General features: G+C 41.4%; 1 protein-coding gene across 1 annotated transcript; it reads left to right on the top strand.

Moving 5' to 3' along the window:
• The first annotated feature begins 381 nt into the window (after positions 1–381).
• On the top strand, positions 382–20,496 carry csf2rb (colony stimulating factor 2 receptor subunit beta). The gene is made up of 14 exons (XM_066707116.1): positions 382–686; positions 4,313–4,463; positions 5,457–5,589; positions 6,109–6,281; positions 6,518–6,669; positions 9,490–9,628; positions 10,187–10,322; positions 10,625–10,776; positions 11,306–11,445; positions 11,728–11,911; positions 12,019–12,115; positions 12,485–12,554; positions 18,143–18,243; positions 18,569–20,496. The coding sequence occupies exons 1-14, from the start codon at positions 684–686 to the stop codon at positions 19,437–19,439; spliced, it is 2,502 nt and encodes an 833-aa protein (XP_066563213.1). The 5' UTR covers positions 382–683; the 3' UTR covers positions 19,440–20,496.
• Positions 20,497–22,044: the final 1,548 nt, after the last annotated feature.

Raw genomic sequence — 22,044 nt, 5'->3', positions numbered from 1 at the left:
AAGGGATTACAGAAGTTATTGGAATGGAAAACATGGAAATGACCCCCCACCACGAAATATACAAGAGTATAAGTCTATGTGTAATAGTGTATGTAAATGCCCTCAAAGGAACCAGTGTTGTACATGACTGTACAATAGACTTGCTACAAAGATAGATAAATAGAGAGAGATGGAGATGCAAATGCTTTGGGGAAATATATAAGATATAGGCCAGTTTTGAAGACGTGAAAGACAAGCGTACTGAAGAAAAAAAATCCTTCCAAATTAACGGAAGCAAACGCTGTCAATGAAGACGTCAAGAAGTGCGAGAGAGAAAACCGTTGATTTCTAATAAACTGCTAGTTAAATAACCCCCCGTTCCTCTCCTCCTCCCACTCTGCTTCTATAGAGGAAGCGAGTGTTTTAGTTTGAATGCATTCTTTTCACTCAAGGACACGCACCGAGAGAGCGACACATATGTACGCAGAGACACACACACACAGAGAACAACACACACTAAGAGCAATACAGATCGACAAAAGACAGACAGAAACACACAGAAGTGACACATGCTGGCAAGATAGAAAGAGACACACTAACTCTCGCAAACTTTACTGGCCATACATCAACGATAACAGCACCGTTACTCCACACACACACAGATTGTATGTATGATCGAGAGGATGATGGCGTGACTAAGACAAATGGTAAGAACGTATTATTATTATTATTATTATTATTATTATTATTATTATTATTATTATTATTAGTAGTAGTAGTAGTAGTAGTAGTAGTAGTAGCTGTGTGTTATTGAACGTCTCTTCCGCTGCTGGTTCTGTCTTTATTCAGTCTGTAACGCAGCGACTGTAAGTGTGTTGCAGTGTGTTCGTCCACTCGACACTTATTTGGATGATGTGTGTCTGTCTCTCTGTGTCTTTCTCTCTTTCGGACTTGTGAAACAATCGGGCGATTCTTAACTTAAATACGTAATTTTAAAAACTCCCGTCGGCACTTCAAGCTTCCCTTCTCGAATTCAGTGAAATGTTACCCTCTCCGTTAAATGTACACCTGTTATGTCTGTGTTCATGGGTTTGTATTTATGTATAGATGTATGTGTGCGTGTGTACGTGTGTATGTATGTATGTGTGTATGTATGTGTGTATATGTATGTACGTGTATATATATGTATATGTATGTTTATGTGTTTGTGTGTATATATGTATGTGTGTACTGTATCTGTACATATGTATGTATGTATGTGTGTATGTATTGTATTCACCCACTCCAATAAAACGAGAATTGAAAGTCATCAGTGCCAGAAATATGCAGAATCTGGCGAATCCCTGAATTCGAATTCATTTATGAATTTAAAAATAAATGTAAGAATGAAAGGTTTGGCCCTTGTTATAATGCTCCGTATAGTACGCTCTCACTGAGACCAACATTTTAATTTTCCCTGCAATACTGAAGCGGTCATGCACAGTAAGGAGCTGCAGGTGTTGTGTTCACCAGGATGTTGACTATCGAATATCAAACCATCTTCAGAGAGGTCGCTTACAAACATATAGAGCTGCATTTGTAAATGGCACTCGAAGGAAATGAAGTCGAATTTATAGGATAAATATGAAGTTCGTCGTGTATCAATAGCCTATTTGTAAATTGGGAAGGGGGAGAATCCTGGCGGAAACCATACCTAACCTCTCTTCTTCTATAGAAAATAAATAAATAACTATAAATATAGAGACGGCTGACAAATTAAAGGAAAAACCTGAATAAATGAATGGAGGAACATAATGAATGCAGATGCCTGCAAAGAGGTGTACTGCATGATACAATTAAGCAATTAACATTCTATCATGCTCTGTAGCATGTATAAAAATGGATCAATTTTGGATCAAGAAAGGATTGAAGTTACTTTGAAAGATGGGTCATTATTAGGGCACGAATGGCAGGAGCTTCAGTCACAAAGACTGCTGGACTGGCTAATGTTCTTGACAAGTGGGCGAGTGCATGTGTGGTGACACCAAGAGAACACTACAGGCCTGACTGCTTGATCCCTACAGTGAGGGGGTCCGGAGGCTCTGTTATGCTGTGGGGGGCATTTTCCTGGCATGGTTTGGGTCCACTTGTCCCCCTTTGCAAATCATTACAAAGTTATTCTGAGTGGTCACCTTTAACCAAAAGGTGAAACATTTCTATCATGATGGGAGTGATCTCTTTCAGGATGACAATGCCCCCATCCACAGGGCACGAGGGGTCACTGAATGGTTTGATGAGTATGAAAATGATATGAATCATATGCTATGGCCTTCGCAGTCAACAGATCTCAACCCAATGGAACACCTATGGGAGATTTTAGACCGACGTGTTAAACAGCGCTCTCCACCACTATCATCAACACACCAAAGGATTAAATATCTTTGGGAAGAATGGTGTTCCATCTCTCCAATAGAGTTCCAGAGACTCGTAGAATCTATGCATTGAAGCTGTTCTGGCGGCTCGCGGTGGCCCAACACCTTACTGAGACACTTTATGTTGGTTTTTCCTTTAATTTGTCATCCGTCTGTATAAACAATGGCAGAGCAAAATATATTTAAACTCAAGACAAATGTGTATGAAAATATATTTATGTCATAAAAAAATGTAATGCACAGGTAGAGGTTTAGACCCAGCACCTCCCACACCCGCTGTACAGGGCTGTGGTCCCGAGCTGGAGTTCTTAGTGCTGAGCCACAGCCCTGTCCGGGCATGGTATACTAATATACTATATTGGCATATAGCCTACTAATATACCAAGTCGGCTATAGGCTATACATACAGCCCAATATGATTTGTATCTTAATATATTATTAATATAATATTGCATTACAATTCCAGCTGGGTAATAATTTATGTATAGCTTTCAATATTATAAGTTATTTCATAGTATTTAATAAAACCTTTCAACCAACAATTTGTACACTGGTTATTATTGTTATTTTTAATTTTTGCTGTGATGTCAATTGTATCCATGTACACCAGAGCATGTGGCGTTATTCATACATTACACATATGTTGTCAGTGTCAAAAACTTAAACGTAAATGTATTATATATGTAAAACTATATTTGTGCTTATGAATAGGTTTATGAGTAGTTCAGTTACTAACGTTGTCAATATATTGTGTTTTTTTCACATTTTGCTCCACTTAGTACGGTACTATCCATAGTTCGTAGCTGGAGTAGGACTAGTTTCTCGTTTCCACTGGCTTAAGTGTCTGTGCTGGACTGTTCCAGAGCTTTTTGTAAAACCTGGCCATTGGAAGTCCATCCCCTATTATTATTATTATTATTATTATTATTATTATTATTATTATTATTATTATTAGTAGTAGTAGTAGTAGTAGTAGGCCCAGCAGTATTAGTAGTATTCATGTTGCACCCCTTCTTTTGCACTGTTTCTGTGATTTTTGTATTGGGTGTCAATGAAGAAACAAACAAAAAAAGTTAAATTAAACACATTTTTCAAGTTTAAATGTTTAAACATTTACTAAATTCAACACCATTTAACATAACATAGTACGTATGAGAGAGAATTATGTGTTGGAGAGAGTGTGGTTTAGTGTCAATAAGTGTAGCAGAGAAATAGTCAGTGTGGTTTTGTTGTTCACCTCAGATAAAATGTGGTTAGTCATTTCTGATGTTTCTACTTCTGTGTGTTTGTGAGAGTGCTTTTGTCACTGTGTACTTGTGAGTCTTGAGTGTTACTTTGTGTGTGTGTTTCTCTCACTGTCATTCCATCTTTGTGTGTGCGTGCTTTTACTCTATATCAGTTTTATATGCAAGGAAATAAGCAGTGGCAATTCTAGAGTATGTGGGGGCCCCAGGCAAAATAATAATTCCTGATGGTGTTGGTATTTTCTCCTGTGAGAGTGGGGGGGGGCGGGGGGATGGTGCTTTCGCCAGTGAGTGAGAGTTGGGGAAAGGGGGGGGAGGAGTTTTCCCATTTGGGGTGCCCCCTAAGCCCAGGGGCCCAGGCAATTGCCTACCCCCTTGCGACGCCCCTGGATGTAAGGAGGAAGCAAAGAAAGACAGGGTAATCACAGATGGGTAGAAAGAGATCGATAGATTGACATTTTCTATAACCGCACTTCGGTAAGAAAAATCTGTTCCCTTCACACCTGTATATACTGGTGCAGAATTACAACTTAAAACAGATGTAGAATTTGACTAACAAAGAGTGAATGATAAGGAGATAAGTCTTATCTATGCATCATAACACATTAACCTCCCTATCTCTCTTACACTTCCTCTCTCTCCCTCTCTTTCTCTCTCTCTCTCTCTCTCTCTCTGCAGCCTCTCCACCGAAGCCCAGGGACACGCAGAAAGACACCTCCTACCCCTGCCATGGCTCATCTCTGGATCCTTTGTACTGCCAGCCTACTAACCCTTTCCCTGCCCATCCACTGCACCCCCCCCAGAGCTGGCACACAACCCACCCAGCAGAGTAAGAGCTACAGTACAGTACAGTATTATAAATAACATATGAAAAAACAGCTATCCAGCGAGCAGCATTTCCAAATATTCCTATATCTCTTGTGTATTAATATAATCCTGTTCATAGAATTATCAAGATTTAAACATTCTTCAGTTACCAGTGACATTTCAGAACACTTAATGCAAGTGGTGTCAGTTTCACTGGATGTAGATTTGTTTTTAGTAGTTCTGTAACATTTAACCAGCATCAAAACACAACACAGATCAGCTGCTGTAGGTCATATACAGCGGATCCTTGATCAAAACAATTTTAGACTGAGAGAAAGGGGGTTGATTGTTTCATTTAATTAAAATAAATGTTTATTGTTTCTCACTGTAAAAATATTGGTGTGTCTAATTCTTAGACAAGTGATTTATAATAAGTGAATTAGTCGTGTGAAAGGTGTCTCTTATTGTATAAGACATTAAATTGAGAAGTTTGTGCAGCCAGAAGCACTCAGCTTCACTTTGCGATCCTCTCCCCCAAACTGCATGAGATAACATCTCTTATACAATATGACACACCCTTCACACGAACTATTAACTTATATTATAACTCACCCCTACAGATAAATCATCCACTTCTACACACTGGGGAGCAGCCTACCAGTCCCTGCCCCATTCAACACAGCCAGTCCAGCCTCCTGGTCAGTGAAGGAGATCTGGGACTGGGGTGGCTGATTCAGGTGTTTGTTCCCACTGGTCTCTGAGACACTGACTTCCCCTTTAAACCCCCCCAGCTGCCCTGACCAGAGAGAGAGTCTTCAAGTCTTTGTAAATTGATTGGTAACTGCTCTCTTTCTCCTTCTCTCTCCTTCTCTTCTACCTCCCCCTCCCGCTCTCTCTGCCTCTTTTCCCCCTATCTCCCCCTGTCTTTCTCACTTTCTCACCTTTCCTACATTTCCCTCTCCCTCTCCCTCTCCCTCTCCCCCTCCGTATCCCTCTCCCTCTCCCTCTCCCGCAGTGTCACAGGCCATGCAGTCTCTTCGGTGCTACAATGACTACATCTCCCAGATTGAGTGCAGCTGGAATGAGACCCAAGAGGCCCACAGCCTGGCCCCTCTCACACTGCACCACTGGAACCAAATAAAGAACCGGTACTGAGAGGGGAAGGGAGGGAGAGGGAGGGAGGGAGAGGCATTGGAGAGAGCAAGGGGGAAAGAAGGGATGAGAGAATGAGAGCAACAGGAAAGGTTGAGGGTGACAGATGACAAAAAGAGAGCTGTAGAGAGATAGGAGGCAGAGAGATAATGACACAGTGAGAAAGTGAGGGAGGGGAGGTGAGAGAACGAGAGTGATAAATGGTGCAACAGGGTATATGAGGGGGGTAGTGGGGGAGGTTGTTTCAGAATGTGTCATTTCCTGTCTCAGAGAGAGAGAGAGAGAGAGAGAGTAAATGGAAGAGAGATAGCAGGCCTAATGTGTTGTGATGCATGGACGTATCTCCATCTCTTTATCTGCCTTTCTCTGTTAGATAGATTCTACATTTTTTAAGTTGTAATTCTGATCTATCTATCTATATGTTAACCCTCCTTTGCCCCTCTCACTCTTCCTTTCTCTCCCATCTCTCCATCTCCCTCTCCCTCCCCATCTCTCTCTGCCTTTCCCTATTTCAGACAGTGTGTGCCCAGTGACCCTCCAGTAAACAGATCCCAGTCTGTGCTGGAATTTCGCTGTCGTTTTAACAACTCAGATTTGGCGATTGGGATCCTGGACTCCTTCCTGCTGCACCCCCTCCCGTTGCACCCACAATGGCCCAGCCTCCAAGCCCTCCTCTTGGGAGACAACGGTGAGGCGCAGTGTTGTAGAGGTCCACGTCACTAACGATATGTTAATTATATGATAATGTTAGTACAGGTCAAAAGCACTACAAGGTAATGATGTGTTAATGATAGTATAGATCAACATTATTACCAATATTAATAATAGTAAAAATAACAAACTTTCTATTTTCCTTTGTTTCTCTCTCTCTCTCTCTCTCTCTCTCTCTCTCTCTCCTCTCTCTCTTCCCCCTAACCCCCACAGTAAGGCCACGACCGCCCAGGAACCTTGTGTACCAGATGACACAGGAGGGGGGCACTGTGCTGACCTGGGACAGTGTCTACCCCCTTGACCACTCCCTTCACAGCACACTGAACTACCAGCTGCAGTACAGGAGAGCCCCCCAGGACTGGACGGTACAACATAGCCCACTGCCGAAACAATGGACACTGATTGGCCGATCACTTGACAGACACTGACTGACACACTTAACACAGCATTCAAAATAGTAAAAAAATAGTAAAAACTAAAATGAGTTATATAGTACTGTAACTGTACTGGATTGCCCTGTAGCTCTCCAGGACCAGGGCTGGTGAACCCTGTTGTTCTGTACTATACTATACATGAATCTCTCTATCTCTCTCTCTCAAATTTTCAAATTCAAATTAAAGTTTGCTTTATTGGCATGAAAAACAGGAGTAATATTGTCTTACCAAAGCAGTTTACACATAACATACAATAAGACTGAATAACAAGAATAACTGTAATAACTGAGTGGAGGAACATAACGAATGCAGATGCCTCCAAACAGGTGTACTGCATGATACAATTAAGCAATTAACATCCTATCATGCTCTGTGGCATGTATAAAAATGCTGAGCAGGCCTTGGATCAAGATAGGAAGAGGAAAGGATCTAAGTGACTTTGAAAGAGGGGTCTTTATTAGGGCACGAATGGCAGGTGCTTCAGTCCCAAATAATGGCTAGTGTTTTCGACAAGTGGGCGAGAGCATGTATGGCAACACCAAGAGAACAGAACAGGCCTGACTGCTTGACCCCTACAGTGATGGGGTCGGGAAGCTCTGTTATGCTGGGGGGGCATTTTCCTGGCATGGTTTGGGTCCACTTCTCCCCTTAGAGGGAAGGATATATCCTAATGGAAGTGGTCTCTTCCAGGATGACAATGCCCCCATCCACAGGGCACGAGGGATCACTGAATGGTTTGATGAGTATGAAAATGATGTGAATCATATGCTATGGCTTTCGCAGTCACCAGATCTCAACCCAGTTGAACACCTATTGGAGATTTTGGACAGACGTGTTAGACAGCGCTCTCCATCACCATCATCAAAACACCAAATGAGGGAATATCTTTTGGAAGAATGGTGTTCCATCCCTCCAGTAGAGTTTCAGAGACTCGTAGAATCTATGCCAAGGTGCATTGAAGCTGTTCTTGTGGCTCGTGGTGGCCCAACACTTTATTGAGACACTTTATGTTGGTTTGTTTGTCACCTGTCTGTATATATATATATATATATATATATATATATATATATATATAAAGGTGCATCTATACATATATACACCGATTAGCCATAACATTATGACCACCTGCCTAATATTGTGTAGGTCCCCCTTTTGCCGCCAAAACAGCCCTGACACGTTGAGGCATGGACTCCACTAGACCTCTGAAGGTGTGCTGTGGTATCTGGCACAAGACGTTAGCAGCAGATCCTTTAAGTCCTGTAAGTTGTGAGGTGGGGCCTCCATGGATCGGACTTGTTTGTCCAGCACATCCCAAAGATGCTCGATTGGATTGAGATCTGGGGAATTTGGAGGCCAAGTCAACACCTAGAACTCGTTGTTGTGTTCATCAAACCACCTGAACCATTTTTGCATTGTGGCAGGGCGCATTATCCTGCTGAAAGAGTTCAATGCCATCAGGGAATACCATTTCCATGAAAGGGTGTACATGGTCTGCAACAATGCTTAGGTAGGTGGTACGTGTCAAAGTAACATCCACATGAATGGCAGGACCCAAGGTTTCCCAGCAGAACATGGCCCAAAGCATCATACTGCCTCCACTGGCTTGCCTTCTTCCCATAGTGCATCCCAGTGCCTTGTGTTCTCCAGGTAAGCGATGCGCACGCACTCCACGTGAATGTAAAAGAAAACGTGATTCATCAGACCAGGCCACCTTCTTCCATTGCTCTGTGGTCCAGTTCTGATGCTCATGTGCCCATTGTAGGCGCTTTTGGCAGTGCACAGGGGTCAGCATGGGCACCCTGACTGGTCTGCGGCTACACAGCCCCATACACAACAAACTGCGATGCACTGTGTGTTCTGACACCTTTCTATCAGAACCAGCATTAACTTTTTCAGCAATTTGAGCTACTGTAGCTTGTCTGTTGGATCGGACCACATGGACCAGCCTTTGCTCCTCACGTGCATCAATGAGCCTTGGCCGCCTATGACCCTGTTGCTGGTTCACCACTTTTCCTTCCTTGGACCACTTTTGATAGGTACTGACCACTGCAGACCAGGAACACCCCACAAGAGCTGCAGATTTGGAGATGCTCTGACCCAGTTGTCTATAGCCATCACAATTTGGCCCTTGTCAAAGTCGCTCAGATCCATACACTTGCCCATTTTTACTGCTTCATCAACTTTGAGTACAAAATGTTCACTTGCTGCCTAATATATCCCACCCACTGACAGGTGCCATTTTAACGAGATTATCAGTGTTATTCACTTCACCTGTCATCTGTCATAATGTTATGGCTGATCGGTATATGTATGTATATATACAGTACTGTGTAAAAGTTTTAGGCAGGTGTGAAAAAATGCTGTAAAGTAAGAATGCTTCAAAAATTATATTTATTAATTAACAAAATGCAAAGTGAGTGAACAGAAGAAAAATGTACATCACATCAATATTTGGTGTGACCACCCTTTGCCTTCAAAACAGCATAAATTCTTCTATATAATCTATTAACGTCTATTTTTGAAAGCATTCTTACTTTACAGCATTTTTTCACACCTGCCTAAAACTTTGGCACAGTACTCTATATATACATATATATATATATATATATATATATATATACAGATGCACCCATATGGCACAGCGCTGGTTGCTACATATTTTGCAGATAGCAGGGCTGTGTATCCTTCTACAGGACTATACCCAGCCTCTCTCTCTCTATATCTCTCTCTCTCTCTCTCTCTCTCTCTCAGGAGGCTCTGGTCTCTAAATCACAGTTGGCACTGGGGGACCTGGTGCCAGGTGTCAATTACCAGGCCCGAGTCCGAGCACGGGTCAGAGAGGGCAGCTGGAGCGAGTGGAGCCCCCTGCTGGAGTGGAGGACTAAGGACAGTACGTCAGAGGCTCTGTTATCTTGGTGGGGGGGTGGTATATAACTAGCAATTCTGAGCAGAGCGCCGGTGGTGACATGCTAATACTAATCGTGTTAAAAAGCGAATGGTATAACAAAAAGATATAATGCTACATTTATTTTAGTAGCATAGTTGATAATGCAATTTCTTCAGAAATATATTTTGTTTGTGAATGTATATATATATATATATATAATTTAAACTCAATACATATATATGGCCAAAAATATATAGCTAAAGCTAAATTGCATTTCCCATTGCACTTTATTTCCCCCAGTAGAAACACAAACAGATTATCTAGACTAAACATGTAGGTTGTACATGTTGGTCTGAATTATCTTAAAGAAAATAACGGGTGTAATGCACTGGCTGAGATTTGGAACACCGCAGCCCAACACCACTCCTGTCCAGAGCTGCGGTCCCAGCTGCGTACTAACCACAGGATCATCTCCAGTTAGTACACAGCTTTCAGTTTGTTGCAATTGCCCCTGTGTGTATGTGTGTATTATCTTAATGTGTGTGTGTTTGTGTGTTGTAGTCAGTGACTGGGGTCCCTATAACCTGCACTGTGATTTTGATGGACTGGACGAAGTCACCTGTACCTGGGAGGTCAAGAGAGAGGTCACCAGCTCCATACTCTTTAACCTCACCTACCACACCAGCCCCACAGCACAGTAAGCCAGACCATCTTACAATCTCTCTCTCTATCTGTCTGGCTCCTTTTTATCTTTCTCTGTTCCTCTTTCCTTCCTTTTCTCACTCTTCCAAAACTATGCAATGCTCTGTCTCTCCTCATCACTCAGTATCTATCTATGCCTTTTTTTCCAATGTCACTCTTTTCCCCGAACCTCTCTCCCTTCCCCTGTCTCTTCCATTCTATATCTCTCTCCACCTTTCTCTCCATGAGTTTTACTTACTTTTCTTTCTCTGTGGGTGTATCTGTGTGTGTGTTTCACTGTGTGTGTTTGTATTGCAGGGAGCAGTCCTGCTGTCCAGAGGCAGTGAACTCCAACTCCCATGATCCCTTACTACTGTTCCGCTGTCAGTTCCCAGCAACCACCTCCTCTGAGCTGCAGGTGCACCTCAGACCCGCCGAACTACAGAAGGAATTTCTGCCAAACCAACACAGTGAGTGCTGTGGGATGGGGTTGCCCTCTGTTGTCTGTGTGATGGTATTGCATGAAAGTCAGACAATAAGCAAATTATGTCTCATGGGCTGCAGGATCACCTTCTGGTTATCTGAGCTAATTGGGATTTGGGTTATGATACTGAAAACTAGAGACCCCTGCTTTACTGTGTCTCTCCAGGACCAGGACTGGAGACCCTGCTGTACTGTACTGTAGCTCTTCCAAGTGCTGTGTTTGATATGTACTCAGTCAATCTATAATAATATTACATTATTATTATTATTATTATTATTATTATTATTATTAGTATTATTATTATTTATTTGCTTATAATAATAATAATAATAATAATAATAATAATAAATAGTAATACATTGATTTAATTATAATAATGATGATGATATTAATAATGATCATGATAATAACTGTCTGTGATTGTATGTATGTGTGTGTGTCTGTCTGCCTGTCTGTGTGTGTGTGTGTGTGTGTGTGTGTGTTGGTTTGCCTGTGTGTCTGTGTGTGTGTGGCAGTCAAGCCACCAGCTCCCCAGGCTGTGTCCATTGAGGACAAGGGTGATGGGCTGCTGCTGAGCTGGAAGCTGCCTGTCCTGAATTACGAAATGGTGCTGGACACCCAGGTGCGCTACTGGAGGGATGAGCAGCAAGAGGAGGTGAGGGGCACTAACTGCTAAACTACTGTGCTGTGCTATATTTTACTGTACTAAATTGTACCATGCTGAATTGTGCTGTGTAGTACTGCACTAGTATGTATTGCAGTATGCTATGTAGAACAGTGTACTATATGAAAAACGATATGCACTCCACCGTACTTTATTTTACAATACTATGCTGTACTGTGCTGTACTGTTTTGCACTGCACTATTGCACTGTACAGTCTGGTACCACACTGTGCTGTTCCCTGTTGTATACTAGTGCTATCTCTCTTGTCACAGAAAGTGGAGACCATTGTAGTGAATCAAAGCACGTCCTCCATCAATCTGCAACTCAATCAGCTGTCCCCGGGGGCCAGCTACAGTGTGCAGGCACGAGTGTGCGTGTCCCACAGCGGGGATGAGCTGGGGTACAGCGGCACCTGGTCTGACTGGAGCCCGACAGGGCATTGGAGCACTCCACCAGGTACCTGACACACTGGGACACTCACATACTGACTGATACACTGACTGACTGACTGACACACTGACTGACTGACTACCACCCCCTTTCCTCTCTCTCTCTCATTCCAGACTTCTCTCTTCCGGCCTCCTGCTTCTACTTCCTGCTGTCCCTCAGTGTGGCTACGGTGGCTATGTTCCTGTTCTGTCTGTACAGACGGGCACACACGTGAGTCACTGGAGCCTGGACTGTGTCATGATTGAGAGACTGTGCATTAAACTGTGTGTGTGCTTTTGAGTGTGTTTGTGAGTGTGAGTGCTTGGGAGTGTGTGTCGCACTGTAGAGGGATGTGACCCTCCAGTGAGTGTTGTTGGTGTGAGAGAATATGGCAGTGTCTGTGTGTATGTGTGCATGTGTGCCTGAGTGTGTTTGAGAGTATGTGAATGTTTGTGTGTGTGTGTGTGTGTGTGTTGTGTGTGTGTGTGAGTCTGTTAGTGTGTGTATGTATGAATGTTGTTCTGTATTTGTGTTAACACCACCTCTGCAATAAGCAACATTATTACTCTATAGTGTGCCTAAACACCCTGTCTGTCCCAGGAGGATCAATGTGTGGCAGGTGTCCATTCCCTCCCCCCTGAAGAGCAAAGTGCTGAAGGAGATAATAAGGGTGAGTGCCAATTCTTCCCATTTTTCTTTCTCCTCTCTCTCTCTCTCAATTAAATTCAATTCAAGGTGCTTTATTGAAATGACAATCAAATTTGTATTGTCAAAGCAACTGGACATATATACATATATGGAAAATAAACAGTGTTGGGCAATCTACTTGGAAAATGTAGTGAGCTAAGCTACCAGTTACTCTACATTAAATGAAGCTTCACTACACTGAAGCTACCCACTAGGGAAATGTTGCAAGCTAAGCTACAGCAACATGGCAAACGTAGCTTACTACATCTAAGCTATTTATTTTATTTTATTTTCTTATATTGAACCAACTTCATTTCAAGTCAATGTTATCTCAGTGATCAATAAAACTGTCAGTCAAACAGATAGGCAGGCAAAATTGTTCAGTTCAATTGTTTATTAAACAATAAGCTGTACTCTCTGCTCTCACTGTTCCAAAACCAATTTGGCAACAAAAACAAAAAAACAAACAAACAAAAAAAACATGTGCTCCACATGATAACAAAACCAGGTGTTGAGAGTGTGTGTTCATCTGTATGTGTGTGTGTGTACGCACCTGTGTTTGCATGGGTATGCTCAATTTGGACTTGGGCACATTTGCAGGACAAACTGTACGTTAACTGAAAACTCAATAACTCAGCTCAAACCACAGCCCTTATCCAGGGGGACTTACAACATAAGTGCAAACAAACACAGTAGCAAAAGAATAAAGACCTGATCCAAACAGTAACAACATGGCAAAAAAAAAAAAAAACATGTCCTCACCCTCTGCCATCTTTCCATCAAGTAAACTCAATCTCCCGTGTCTTTATTCCCCTGCAGCAAAGTTATAGGCTATATTTCTATTACAAATAAAATAAAACCTTCTGGTTAATATAAGATACAGTATACATTTCTAGTCAAATTAATTGTTGCAACAGTGATAAGTCTACTAAATTTGAGAAAATAGAAGATAGGGAAACGTTCCTTCTTGAATGTTGTGACAGACGACAGCTGTGAATCAGCTGCATGTTGCTCACAGACCTGTGATAGTGTTACCTTGACACACAAACGCACACACACACACCGTATTGTATGAACTGTAACGGTTTAATGTTCAGCTAATAAAAGCATGATGTTTAATAAATGTGAAATCAGTCATTTTATTTCTGTGATAACATTGGCCATCTGGCATTATATTTTGCAAACACTTTTCTATATTTACATTAGTTATTGTTTCTATTAACTGAACAATACATCGTGCTCATACAAGTTATAAAACCCGTCCAATTCCAAAAGTAACATGCGTAAAGCTAATTTCCATTGCTTTAAAAAAAATGTTAATGTAGGAATGATTGTAAAATTAATATACAAGTTATCAAACCTGTCTGATTGTAAAAATAACATGCTGCTTTATATGCAGTTGGCTTTCCTGATGAACGACCTCAAACCTACTCGCTATCCATTTACGCCAATTCTCTGAAAGAAACTAGGGATGGGCAGATCTATTCAAAGTATCGATACTTCCGATCCTGACGTTTCATTTTTGAGAATCGATCCTCACATAAAAATATCGATACCAGGTGGTGACAGAGTGAGTTCTCTGACAGAAGCTTTTCAGAGAGGCAGGCATTATAGCTATCTAAGTGATAATATTAGATTATTTTAATCATTTGAACAGAAATCAGTTAATACTTTTTATTTCTTGAGGAGCATAATATTACAGTGGGTGCATGTACATATACGCTAATACTCCGATACACCGACTAAGGTAATATCCGGCTATGTAAAAAGTAATGTAAACACCTGATATCTTTAATCGGGGTCTTGCAGTAACACACCAAGATTTCTGACCAACACTTTGATTAATCTGGGCATGTTATCAGCTTTGTCAGATTTCTATCTGTTTTATAAAGGCGTTCATGTCTGACTACGTAACCGGCGCCAGGTCATGTATAAAAATAAACTTCAGTATTTCACCGATCCCATGTAAACAAGTTTTTTTTTTTTTTTTTTTTTTGTGTGTAATCGCGGTATTTCTGTGCATGTAAACGCACTCAATAGGCTGCTAGATTGGACACATTTTCAAACAATATCTGAATGCATTATATCAATTTTGTGGAAAAACTGATATGCATTGCTCAGGAATTCTAAAACATAGATTATATCTTATAAAATGTTACCGTTTGAAAGTAAAGAGCTCAGGTTGCTAATACCTTCAGGAATGATCTGGTGAATATAACTCTTATGCCAGCCAGAATAAATGAACGTGTGTTTTATAATTGCTGTTATTAAACAGAAAACAAAAAGAGAAGAGAAATATATAATTTTTGATGTCTGCATTTACCAATTTTCACTGTAGAAATCACAAAGATTTCCCCTTTTTATGTACATAAGAACACTTTTAAAAGTATCAGTATCGGTATCGGTATTGGGATTTCTAGCCTTGGTATTACTTGGTATCGGATCGTAAAGAAAATCAGTGGTATCGCCCATCCCTAAAAGAAACACACCAGGACATATTTGTTTCCTCCCTCCTATTCGTTTTTTTCTCCCGCCTTATTTTATAAATGAGAAAGGCGATTGGCCGCATACAAAATGACTGACAAGTCTCTTCTCGCATCAAAAATTACTGACAAGTATCTTCTGCAGATGATTGGCCGCATGCAATGTGATTGACAAGCATTTTCGGCTGCATACAAAATGATTGCCAGTTACTCCTCCCACATTCCACTGTATCCTGGTCTGCAGCAATACATACTTGCAGGCATCAGGCCGAGGATTGGTACGTGATGTCACCGTCATACGGAGGTGCTTCTGTCGGCTACACATACAGATCCGTGTATGGCGGTGGCGTCACTTACTGATCGTTAGCAGTTGTATTTCAGACTTGAGCTTGAGCTTCAGAAATGCTTGGGAAAATGTAGCTTTTGTGGACGTTACTGTGTTCTGACAAACTGAGCTACTTTGTCAGAATGAGCTGGCTAGCGAAAGTAGCGTGCGCAGTGAACATAAATGTGTTGGCAATAATTATGTACATTTAAAATGATTTTGACCGTGTTATTTCATAGTGACCAATTTGCTATGTACGGATAGATGACAGGATGAGCTAAATAGGGTTTGAAAGCTTCTAATACAGTAATAGTGTTGAAAAACAGAGGGAAGCCCATTCTGACAGGTCCCTTCTGTCCGACAGGATGAGCTACCTCGGATTTCAAGTGTTAAAATACAGTTAATAGTGTTGAAAAACAGCTGCACTACTTGATCAATAAAAGATACTACTGAAAAGCTATATGATTCAGAAAATAGCGACGCTAACACCACGCTACTGAGCAATGTAGTTAAACTAGTCACGGCGCTACTGCCCAGCACTGAAAATAAATAATATAATTTAAAAAAATTAAATTAAATATAAATTATCTTTTATAGAAAGAAAGAACAAAATAGATTTACTATTTACAGATTTCTTTTGATTTGGTTTCAAATATAAAAATACAAAGACATACATTTCAAACGAATATTTACATTTTTATCTGCAGCTGGTGCTTGTATGTCATGTTGTGCCCCTCAGGCTGTTGGCAGGCAGTGACATATTGGGCAGCCAGGGGAAGCTCTGTGTCCCTCCCCCAGGAGTTTTTCTTTCATATCAATGTTTTCAGAGATTGGGTGGGCATTTATTATTTTCGTAAATAAAGTGTCCCTTATTTGGTAATATTTACTGCAGTGGAGGAGGAAGTGCATCTCTGTCTTGACCTCTCTTGTCTCGCAGTGACCACAGCGCCGCTCCTCTCTGGGCAGCCAGCTCTGCCTGTGTTGGCCCGTCTCTATGGCCAGGCTGTGGTCACCCTAGCCTGTACTTGGTCAGGATCCATCTCTGCCTCGTATCTCTGACAGTGAATAGATACTCTGCCAGGGTGTATTCTCTGTTTAGGGCCCGATAGCAATCCAGTTTACTTTGGGGTTTAGTTTCATTGTTCCAATGTTCCAGATAGGAGGTTTTGGTTATCTTTATAATTTGATTGATTCTGATTGGGGGCAGGTAAGCAGTGCTGACCTGAGGCTGGTCTCTGTTCGCAGTGTTAGCAGGAGTCAGTGCCGTGAGCTTCAGGGCCAGCTGACTCAGGGGACTCTTTTCACGGCTGAGGTCTTGGGTTTGGAGGGCCTTGTACTGGAGTGAATCTGACTCACTTTTCTTTAGGTGCATCCAAAATTTGAGTGCTCTTTTCTTGATGTTGATGAGAGTTTGGTAGTGGTCTAATTCTGCCCTGCAGGCGTGGTTTGGTGTGTTCCTGTGCACCTGTAGTATGTTTTTATAGAGTTCTCTCTCTCTCGTGCTCTCTCTCTACAAATGGGATTGTAGTAATATGTACTGTATATAATATAGGCAGTGCTTAATTTGTAAATTTAGAGGTCCCGGATCACAGAGTGGTGGATGATCTGGCAAGTCTTCAGAAGGAACTAGGTGCCGGATTGCACAAGCTAACCTCTAACCTCTCATGCTTAATAACGGCCTGACACACGTAACGTCAATTTCATAAGATCGAAATGATAAATATAATGAATGCACTGCCATAACACTTCCATAATACTGCCAAAACTGGTCTGTGCCCACATTATTAAATTGTGGGACTTACACCGACAAGCAAAATCTGACACACGCATCAATGCAAAGTAAGCAATGTACATTTTATATTATCATGGTTATGATTAAATGTTACTGGTAGTAATAACGGCAACAACAACAATAATAAGTACATTTGAAGATGCTTTTATATATATTGAACACACTGCAACCAATGGCCCATTTAGTTTGTTTTGCTTTTGTTGTTTTGCCGTGTATTTCTGACAAGCTTCTAGACAGGTGTGCTCCTTGCAAAGTGATGATTTCTCTTGAACAGTTATTTGTAAACATCTTTTTTTTTTAATATAACATTCTGGGGATTCATATATATTATTTTTGTAAGTGTTTATAAACCGGGTAAATTTTGAAAACAACTTTGTTTGGAGAATACAAATAGTATCTGTATAACTTAAGTTTCTTTGCTAATGCACATTTCTGTATTAATTCACAAAATAAATGAATTATAGAAATAATGAAAAACTTAAAAGTCTTAAGTTTCTTGTGATGTATAGGTTTCATATGATCATTATATTTATGTAAAATTAAGTAATTTGCTGTACCAAGCGCTGTGCTTAGTGTGAGACGGCTGTAGTCTTGACGTGTAGAGTGGTTGCTGTGAGCTTCGTACTCTGAGGGTTAATTCTTATTTTTTTATCATTTTGTTTTCATTGCATATTTTAATTGTATACATTTTTTTTTTGAAGAGAGATAGCCTTATCTATCCAACTAAGTGCAGGTCCCAATATGAGAGGTCAGAGCCTCCAGAGATCTGTTACAAATTGAGCCCTGAGTAAAAGGGCCCAGACTGGAGCAGCGCTGTGTGGACTAGAATATAGTATAGTATAGTATAGTATAGTATAGTATAGTATAGTATAGTATAGGGGCCCAGACTGGAGCAGTGCTGTGTGGACTAGAGTACAGTAAAGAGACCCAGTTGCTCCGGGCATCAGTGTGTCTCTGCTCTCTTTGCTCAGAACTCCCCTGGTGTGCGGCTGCTCCCTCAGAAAGACTTTGACAGAACTAACATCAGCAAGGTGCAGGTGCTGGAGATCCTGCAGCCATCCTTCAACACACAGTGAGTACTGACAGGACAGCACAGTAGCACACAGTCCAGTCCAGTACAATACAGTACAGGACCACACCATACAGCATATTACATTATAATACAGTGCAGTACAGAACTATATCACACTATAGTAAAAGATGATACAATACAGTACAGCACAGGACCACACAGTACAATACATTGCAGTACTTTAAGGTACTGTACAATGCATTTCAGTAAAACACAGAAGCACATACATTGCATAACATGGCTGGCTATCATTTCAGTTTATCTCCCCTTCTCTCTCTCTTTCTTTCTTCCTTCCCCTCTCCCTCCGGCTCTCTCTCCCTTCCAGGTGCTCAGACTGCTCCTGGTCTCCAGTGGAGGAAGACAGCGGTTCATACCAACGCATTACCTGGGCAGGGGTGTCCGGAACACCACTGCTTCTCCAGTGTGGTGATGGGGGGCAGGGCCAGGGTGGGGAGAGGCGGGTCTGGAACCAGGGATGCCCCTCCCCCTCCCTCAACTTTACCGGGCCCTATATCCTGTGCCCACAATCCTCTGCTTCCAACCCTGACCTGGGGGCACCCTGTAGCTCCTACAACCCCTTCAGTTCCATCCCCAGTGACCAGCTTGGCCAGTCCAGCAATGGCTACATCACAGACCCTCTAGAGATGATGACCCGGTCTGAAAAAATCCCACTCGCTCTGTATGGGACATCTAAAATGGGGGTGTGGCCTGGGGAGGGGTCTGAAGGAAAGTTGGGGGAGGGATGTGGGGTGTTGGGTTTGGGGGTTCTGGAGGGGTATGTGGAGAGTTCCCCTAGCCTTACCACAGGTCCCCCACCTCTGCAGTTTGTCACGGGACATCCCATAAGTGACCCCAGCTCAGATACCCACTCACCCTCCTCCCTCTCCTGTGCCTCGCCCTCCTCTTTCTCTTCTTTCCCAGGCAAGCAGATGGCAGACAGTCTCCCAGACCCTCCCCCTGCCCACACTCTGTGCCCACAGTCCATCCCCCTCCTCCCCTCCCCCTCCTCCTCCTCCCACCCACCCCTCCTCAACCAGGTGGGCGACTACTGCTTCCTCCCTGACCCCAGTGGCCAGGACTGGGACTCGGCCCACCCCCCTGGTGACCTCCTGCCCCCCACAGGTTCGAAGGATAAGCCGGGGTTGGGCAAGGCAATCGATGATGACCCGTACATCCGCCCAAACCAGCCTGTGTGAACCCACCCTGGGGTCTGTTCACCCCTGCCATCAAGCCCAACTTACACTGGCCTGCATTGTATTACACTATAACTATTATATTTTACAATGGAATACAGTCAATATATTGGACAATGGAAGACAGATTACAGTCTTATATTGTATTACACTGTCTAACACTGTAATTACACTGATATTGTATTACACTTATATGGTATTTTACAACGGTAGTCAACAGTGTAATACAGTGGAATAGAATTGATTAAATTCATACATTGCATTACATTGTTTCACACTCACATCGTATTAGTCTTAGTGTCTTATATTGATGTAAAAGGTACTACATGGTCTTATATTGTCCGACTCTGTGTTACTCAGTAGTGCTGAGCTGTTCTGCACACTTTACAGGCCCATCTCAACAATGTCAATACATATCAGAAGAAATCTATTATTTGGAATGCTTCTATATACAATATTTAAAAAAAAAATCTCCCACTTTTTAGCTTATAATTGTATTATGTTTTGATCTGTACTGTATTATTGCACTTTTGTATTGCTCTAATATTTTGTAAGTCGCCCTGGATAAGATTTCTAGTTTTATAAATTACATTTTATAACGTTGTTTCACAAGGTTTTGGAGTGTACAGCAACCCTCTGCAATCGGTGTCTTGATAATGTCATACTGTCTGATCATCACTTTATCTTCTTAAGCAGATTAACTGTGTGTATGTATGTTTGCGGGGTGGAGGGGGGGGGTATAAATTCAATTAATGTGGTACTGAATTAAATAATTTGTGTGTTGTGTGAGCTAGAAGAATGGGCTTACTTTGCATTTAGTTTCCTGATTTTCAACACCCAGTGAGCCTGTACTGGATTAAGTGGTTTTTGATAATGGGTGGATGGATAGAGTTTTCTATACCAAAGACCTGCAGGTATGCAGTACAGGCTATAATTGTCTGTATAACGGTATAAATCATTAACGATGCAGTGCGTCTGTACGGCTCTTTGTTTTATTGTATTTGACCTTAGAATGTATAACTACGTAAATAAAATTCACTTGCAATATTTAAAAACCAAATTTGACTTTTGAAACTTCATGATTTTGTTATCTTTATGTATGTATGCATGTATGTATGTTCTTGTGTAGGCCTACTGTGTATATTTATTTATTAGCAGATACTCCTTACCCATGGTGACTTCAACTTCTAGTCAAGGTATTTTAACCTTTCTTTGTGTGTTACCTCTATATATGTATATGAACGCTGGATATAGAACTGTTTGTTAAACTAGGTGTCAGCAAACCAGGTTGTGTGACCTGTTTCAGTAACAGGTTGGATGGAAACGATATGTGTAATTTTCAAGTTGTATATGGCTTTTAGTATTGTATTTAGTGGCACCTAGTGGTCGAGATAACTGTCTTTGCATGTGTTTGTCTTCAATGCATGGTTATGGCATAGTCCTTTTATTATTTCTGATTGATGTGAGATGCATTACTCTGTTTAATCGATCCTCATTGTCAGAAGTTTCTAGGGTACTGTGTTTGTGGTGCAGTAATTCTATTAACTTATTTTTACATATATTTGTATTTGTTACTTTTATTTTGCATAGTGGTAGTTATTCCATCTCTGCTTAGCCGTTGACAAAGATATCTTGTTAAATGAAAATTCACCCTCTATTGACCAGACTAATTTGGGGTTTAATTGGTATTCCATGTCAGTTATTAAGAAAAGTTTACATTTTTATTGTAAGAGGGTTCAAAAGAAAAACCGAACAGATGGGGGCTGAAATGCAAACAAGGGAAATATAGCAGATTTATTGTAAACAATACAAAATAATCAATGTGCAGCTCACTACTCACTCAATCTCACTTTCAACTCTGACCTTCTTACCTTGACATCACAGTCTGATGTAACTTTTTATTCTCTCCAGGACAATCACCACACTCGAGCACAATAACTAACAACTTGGTTACAGTGTCACTTTTTGAATATATATAATCGTTTGACATAAAGAAACGTGTATAAGTACCACCTGCTTTTTTGTCTTAATTTAACCACAATATCAATCCAATATTTATTTTGTATAGCACCCTTCTCAAGGTAGCCTCAATCAACCTAAACTTCAATGACCAGACCTACCAAGAGACATGGTGAGGATCTTTATTCTCACTGCAACCTCTCCTCACAGGTGTACCCCGAGGCTCCATCCTGGACCCCCTCCTGTTCTCTCTCTACACATGCTCTCTGGCCCCCTCATCACATCCCATGGTTTCTCCTACTGATAGGGAGAAATTTTACTCCCTCAATAGATACACGGACAAAGAATACTCAGGGCCCGATTTAAGTGAAATAATACCAAAATAGTTTATTCAGCTACAACAAAGTGCTCTGGAGATGGTCTGTCAGCAAAGTTTTTCTAAAGAACATACAATCATATACAAGATGACTCCCTTTGGTTGCTGGGCAACTAGATGACGTCAATGAGGTACCCCAAACTTTTCACACACTTCTCCTTTGTCTTCTGTTCTCTTTATGGCCTTGGATGAAAATGTTTTTTCTAAAAATCAGCTACATAGACTACTGCACCTGTCCTCTCCGGAGCAATACATAAAGCTTAAATTCATACA

This window comes from Amia ocellicauda, chromosome 6 (assembly GCF_036373705.1).
Source record: "Amia ocellicauda isolate fAmiCal2 chromosome 6, fAmiCal2.hap1, whole genome shotgun sequence".
NCBI classification, from domain to species: domain Eukaryota; kingdom Metazoa; phylum Chordata; class Actinopteri; order Amiiformes; family Amiidae; genus Amia; species Amia ocellicauda.
Note: the sequence above shows the minus strand (reverse complement) of the source record. Positions and strands in the feature narration are given on the sequence as shown.

Coding starts and splice junctions, on each gene's coding strand:
- csf2rb (XM_066707116.1), top strand. Junction 6,670..9,489: donor GAGCCCCCCAGGACTGGACG/GTACAACATAGC, acceptor TCTCTCTCTCAG/GAGGCTCTGGTCTCTAAATC. Junction 11,912..12,018: donor GCATTGGAGCACTCCACCAG/GTACCTGACACA, acceptor CTCTCATTCCAG/ACTTCTCTCTTCCGGCCTCC.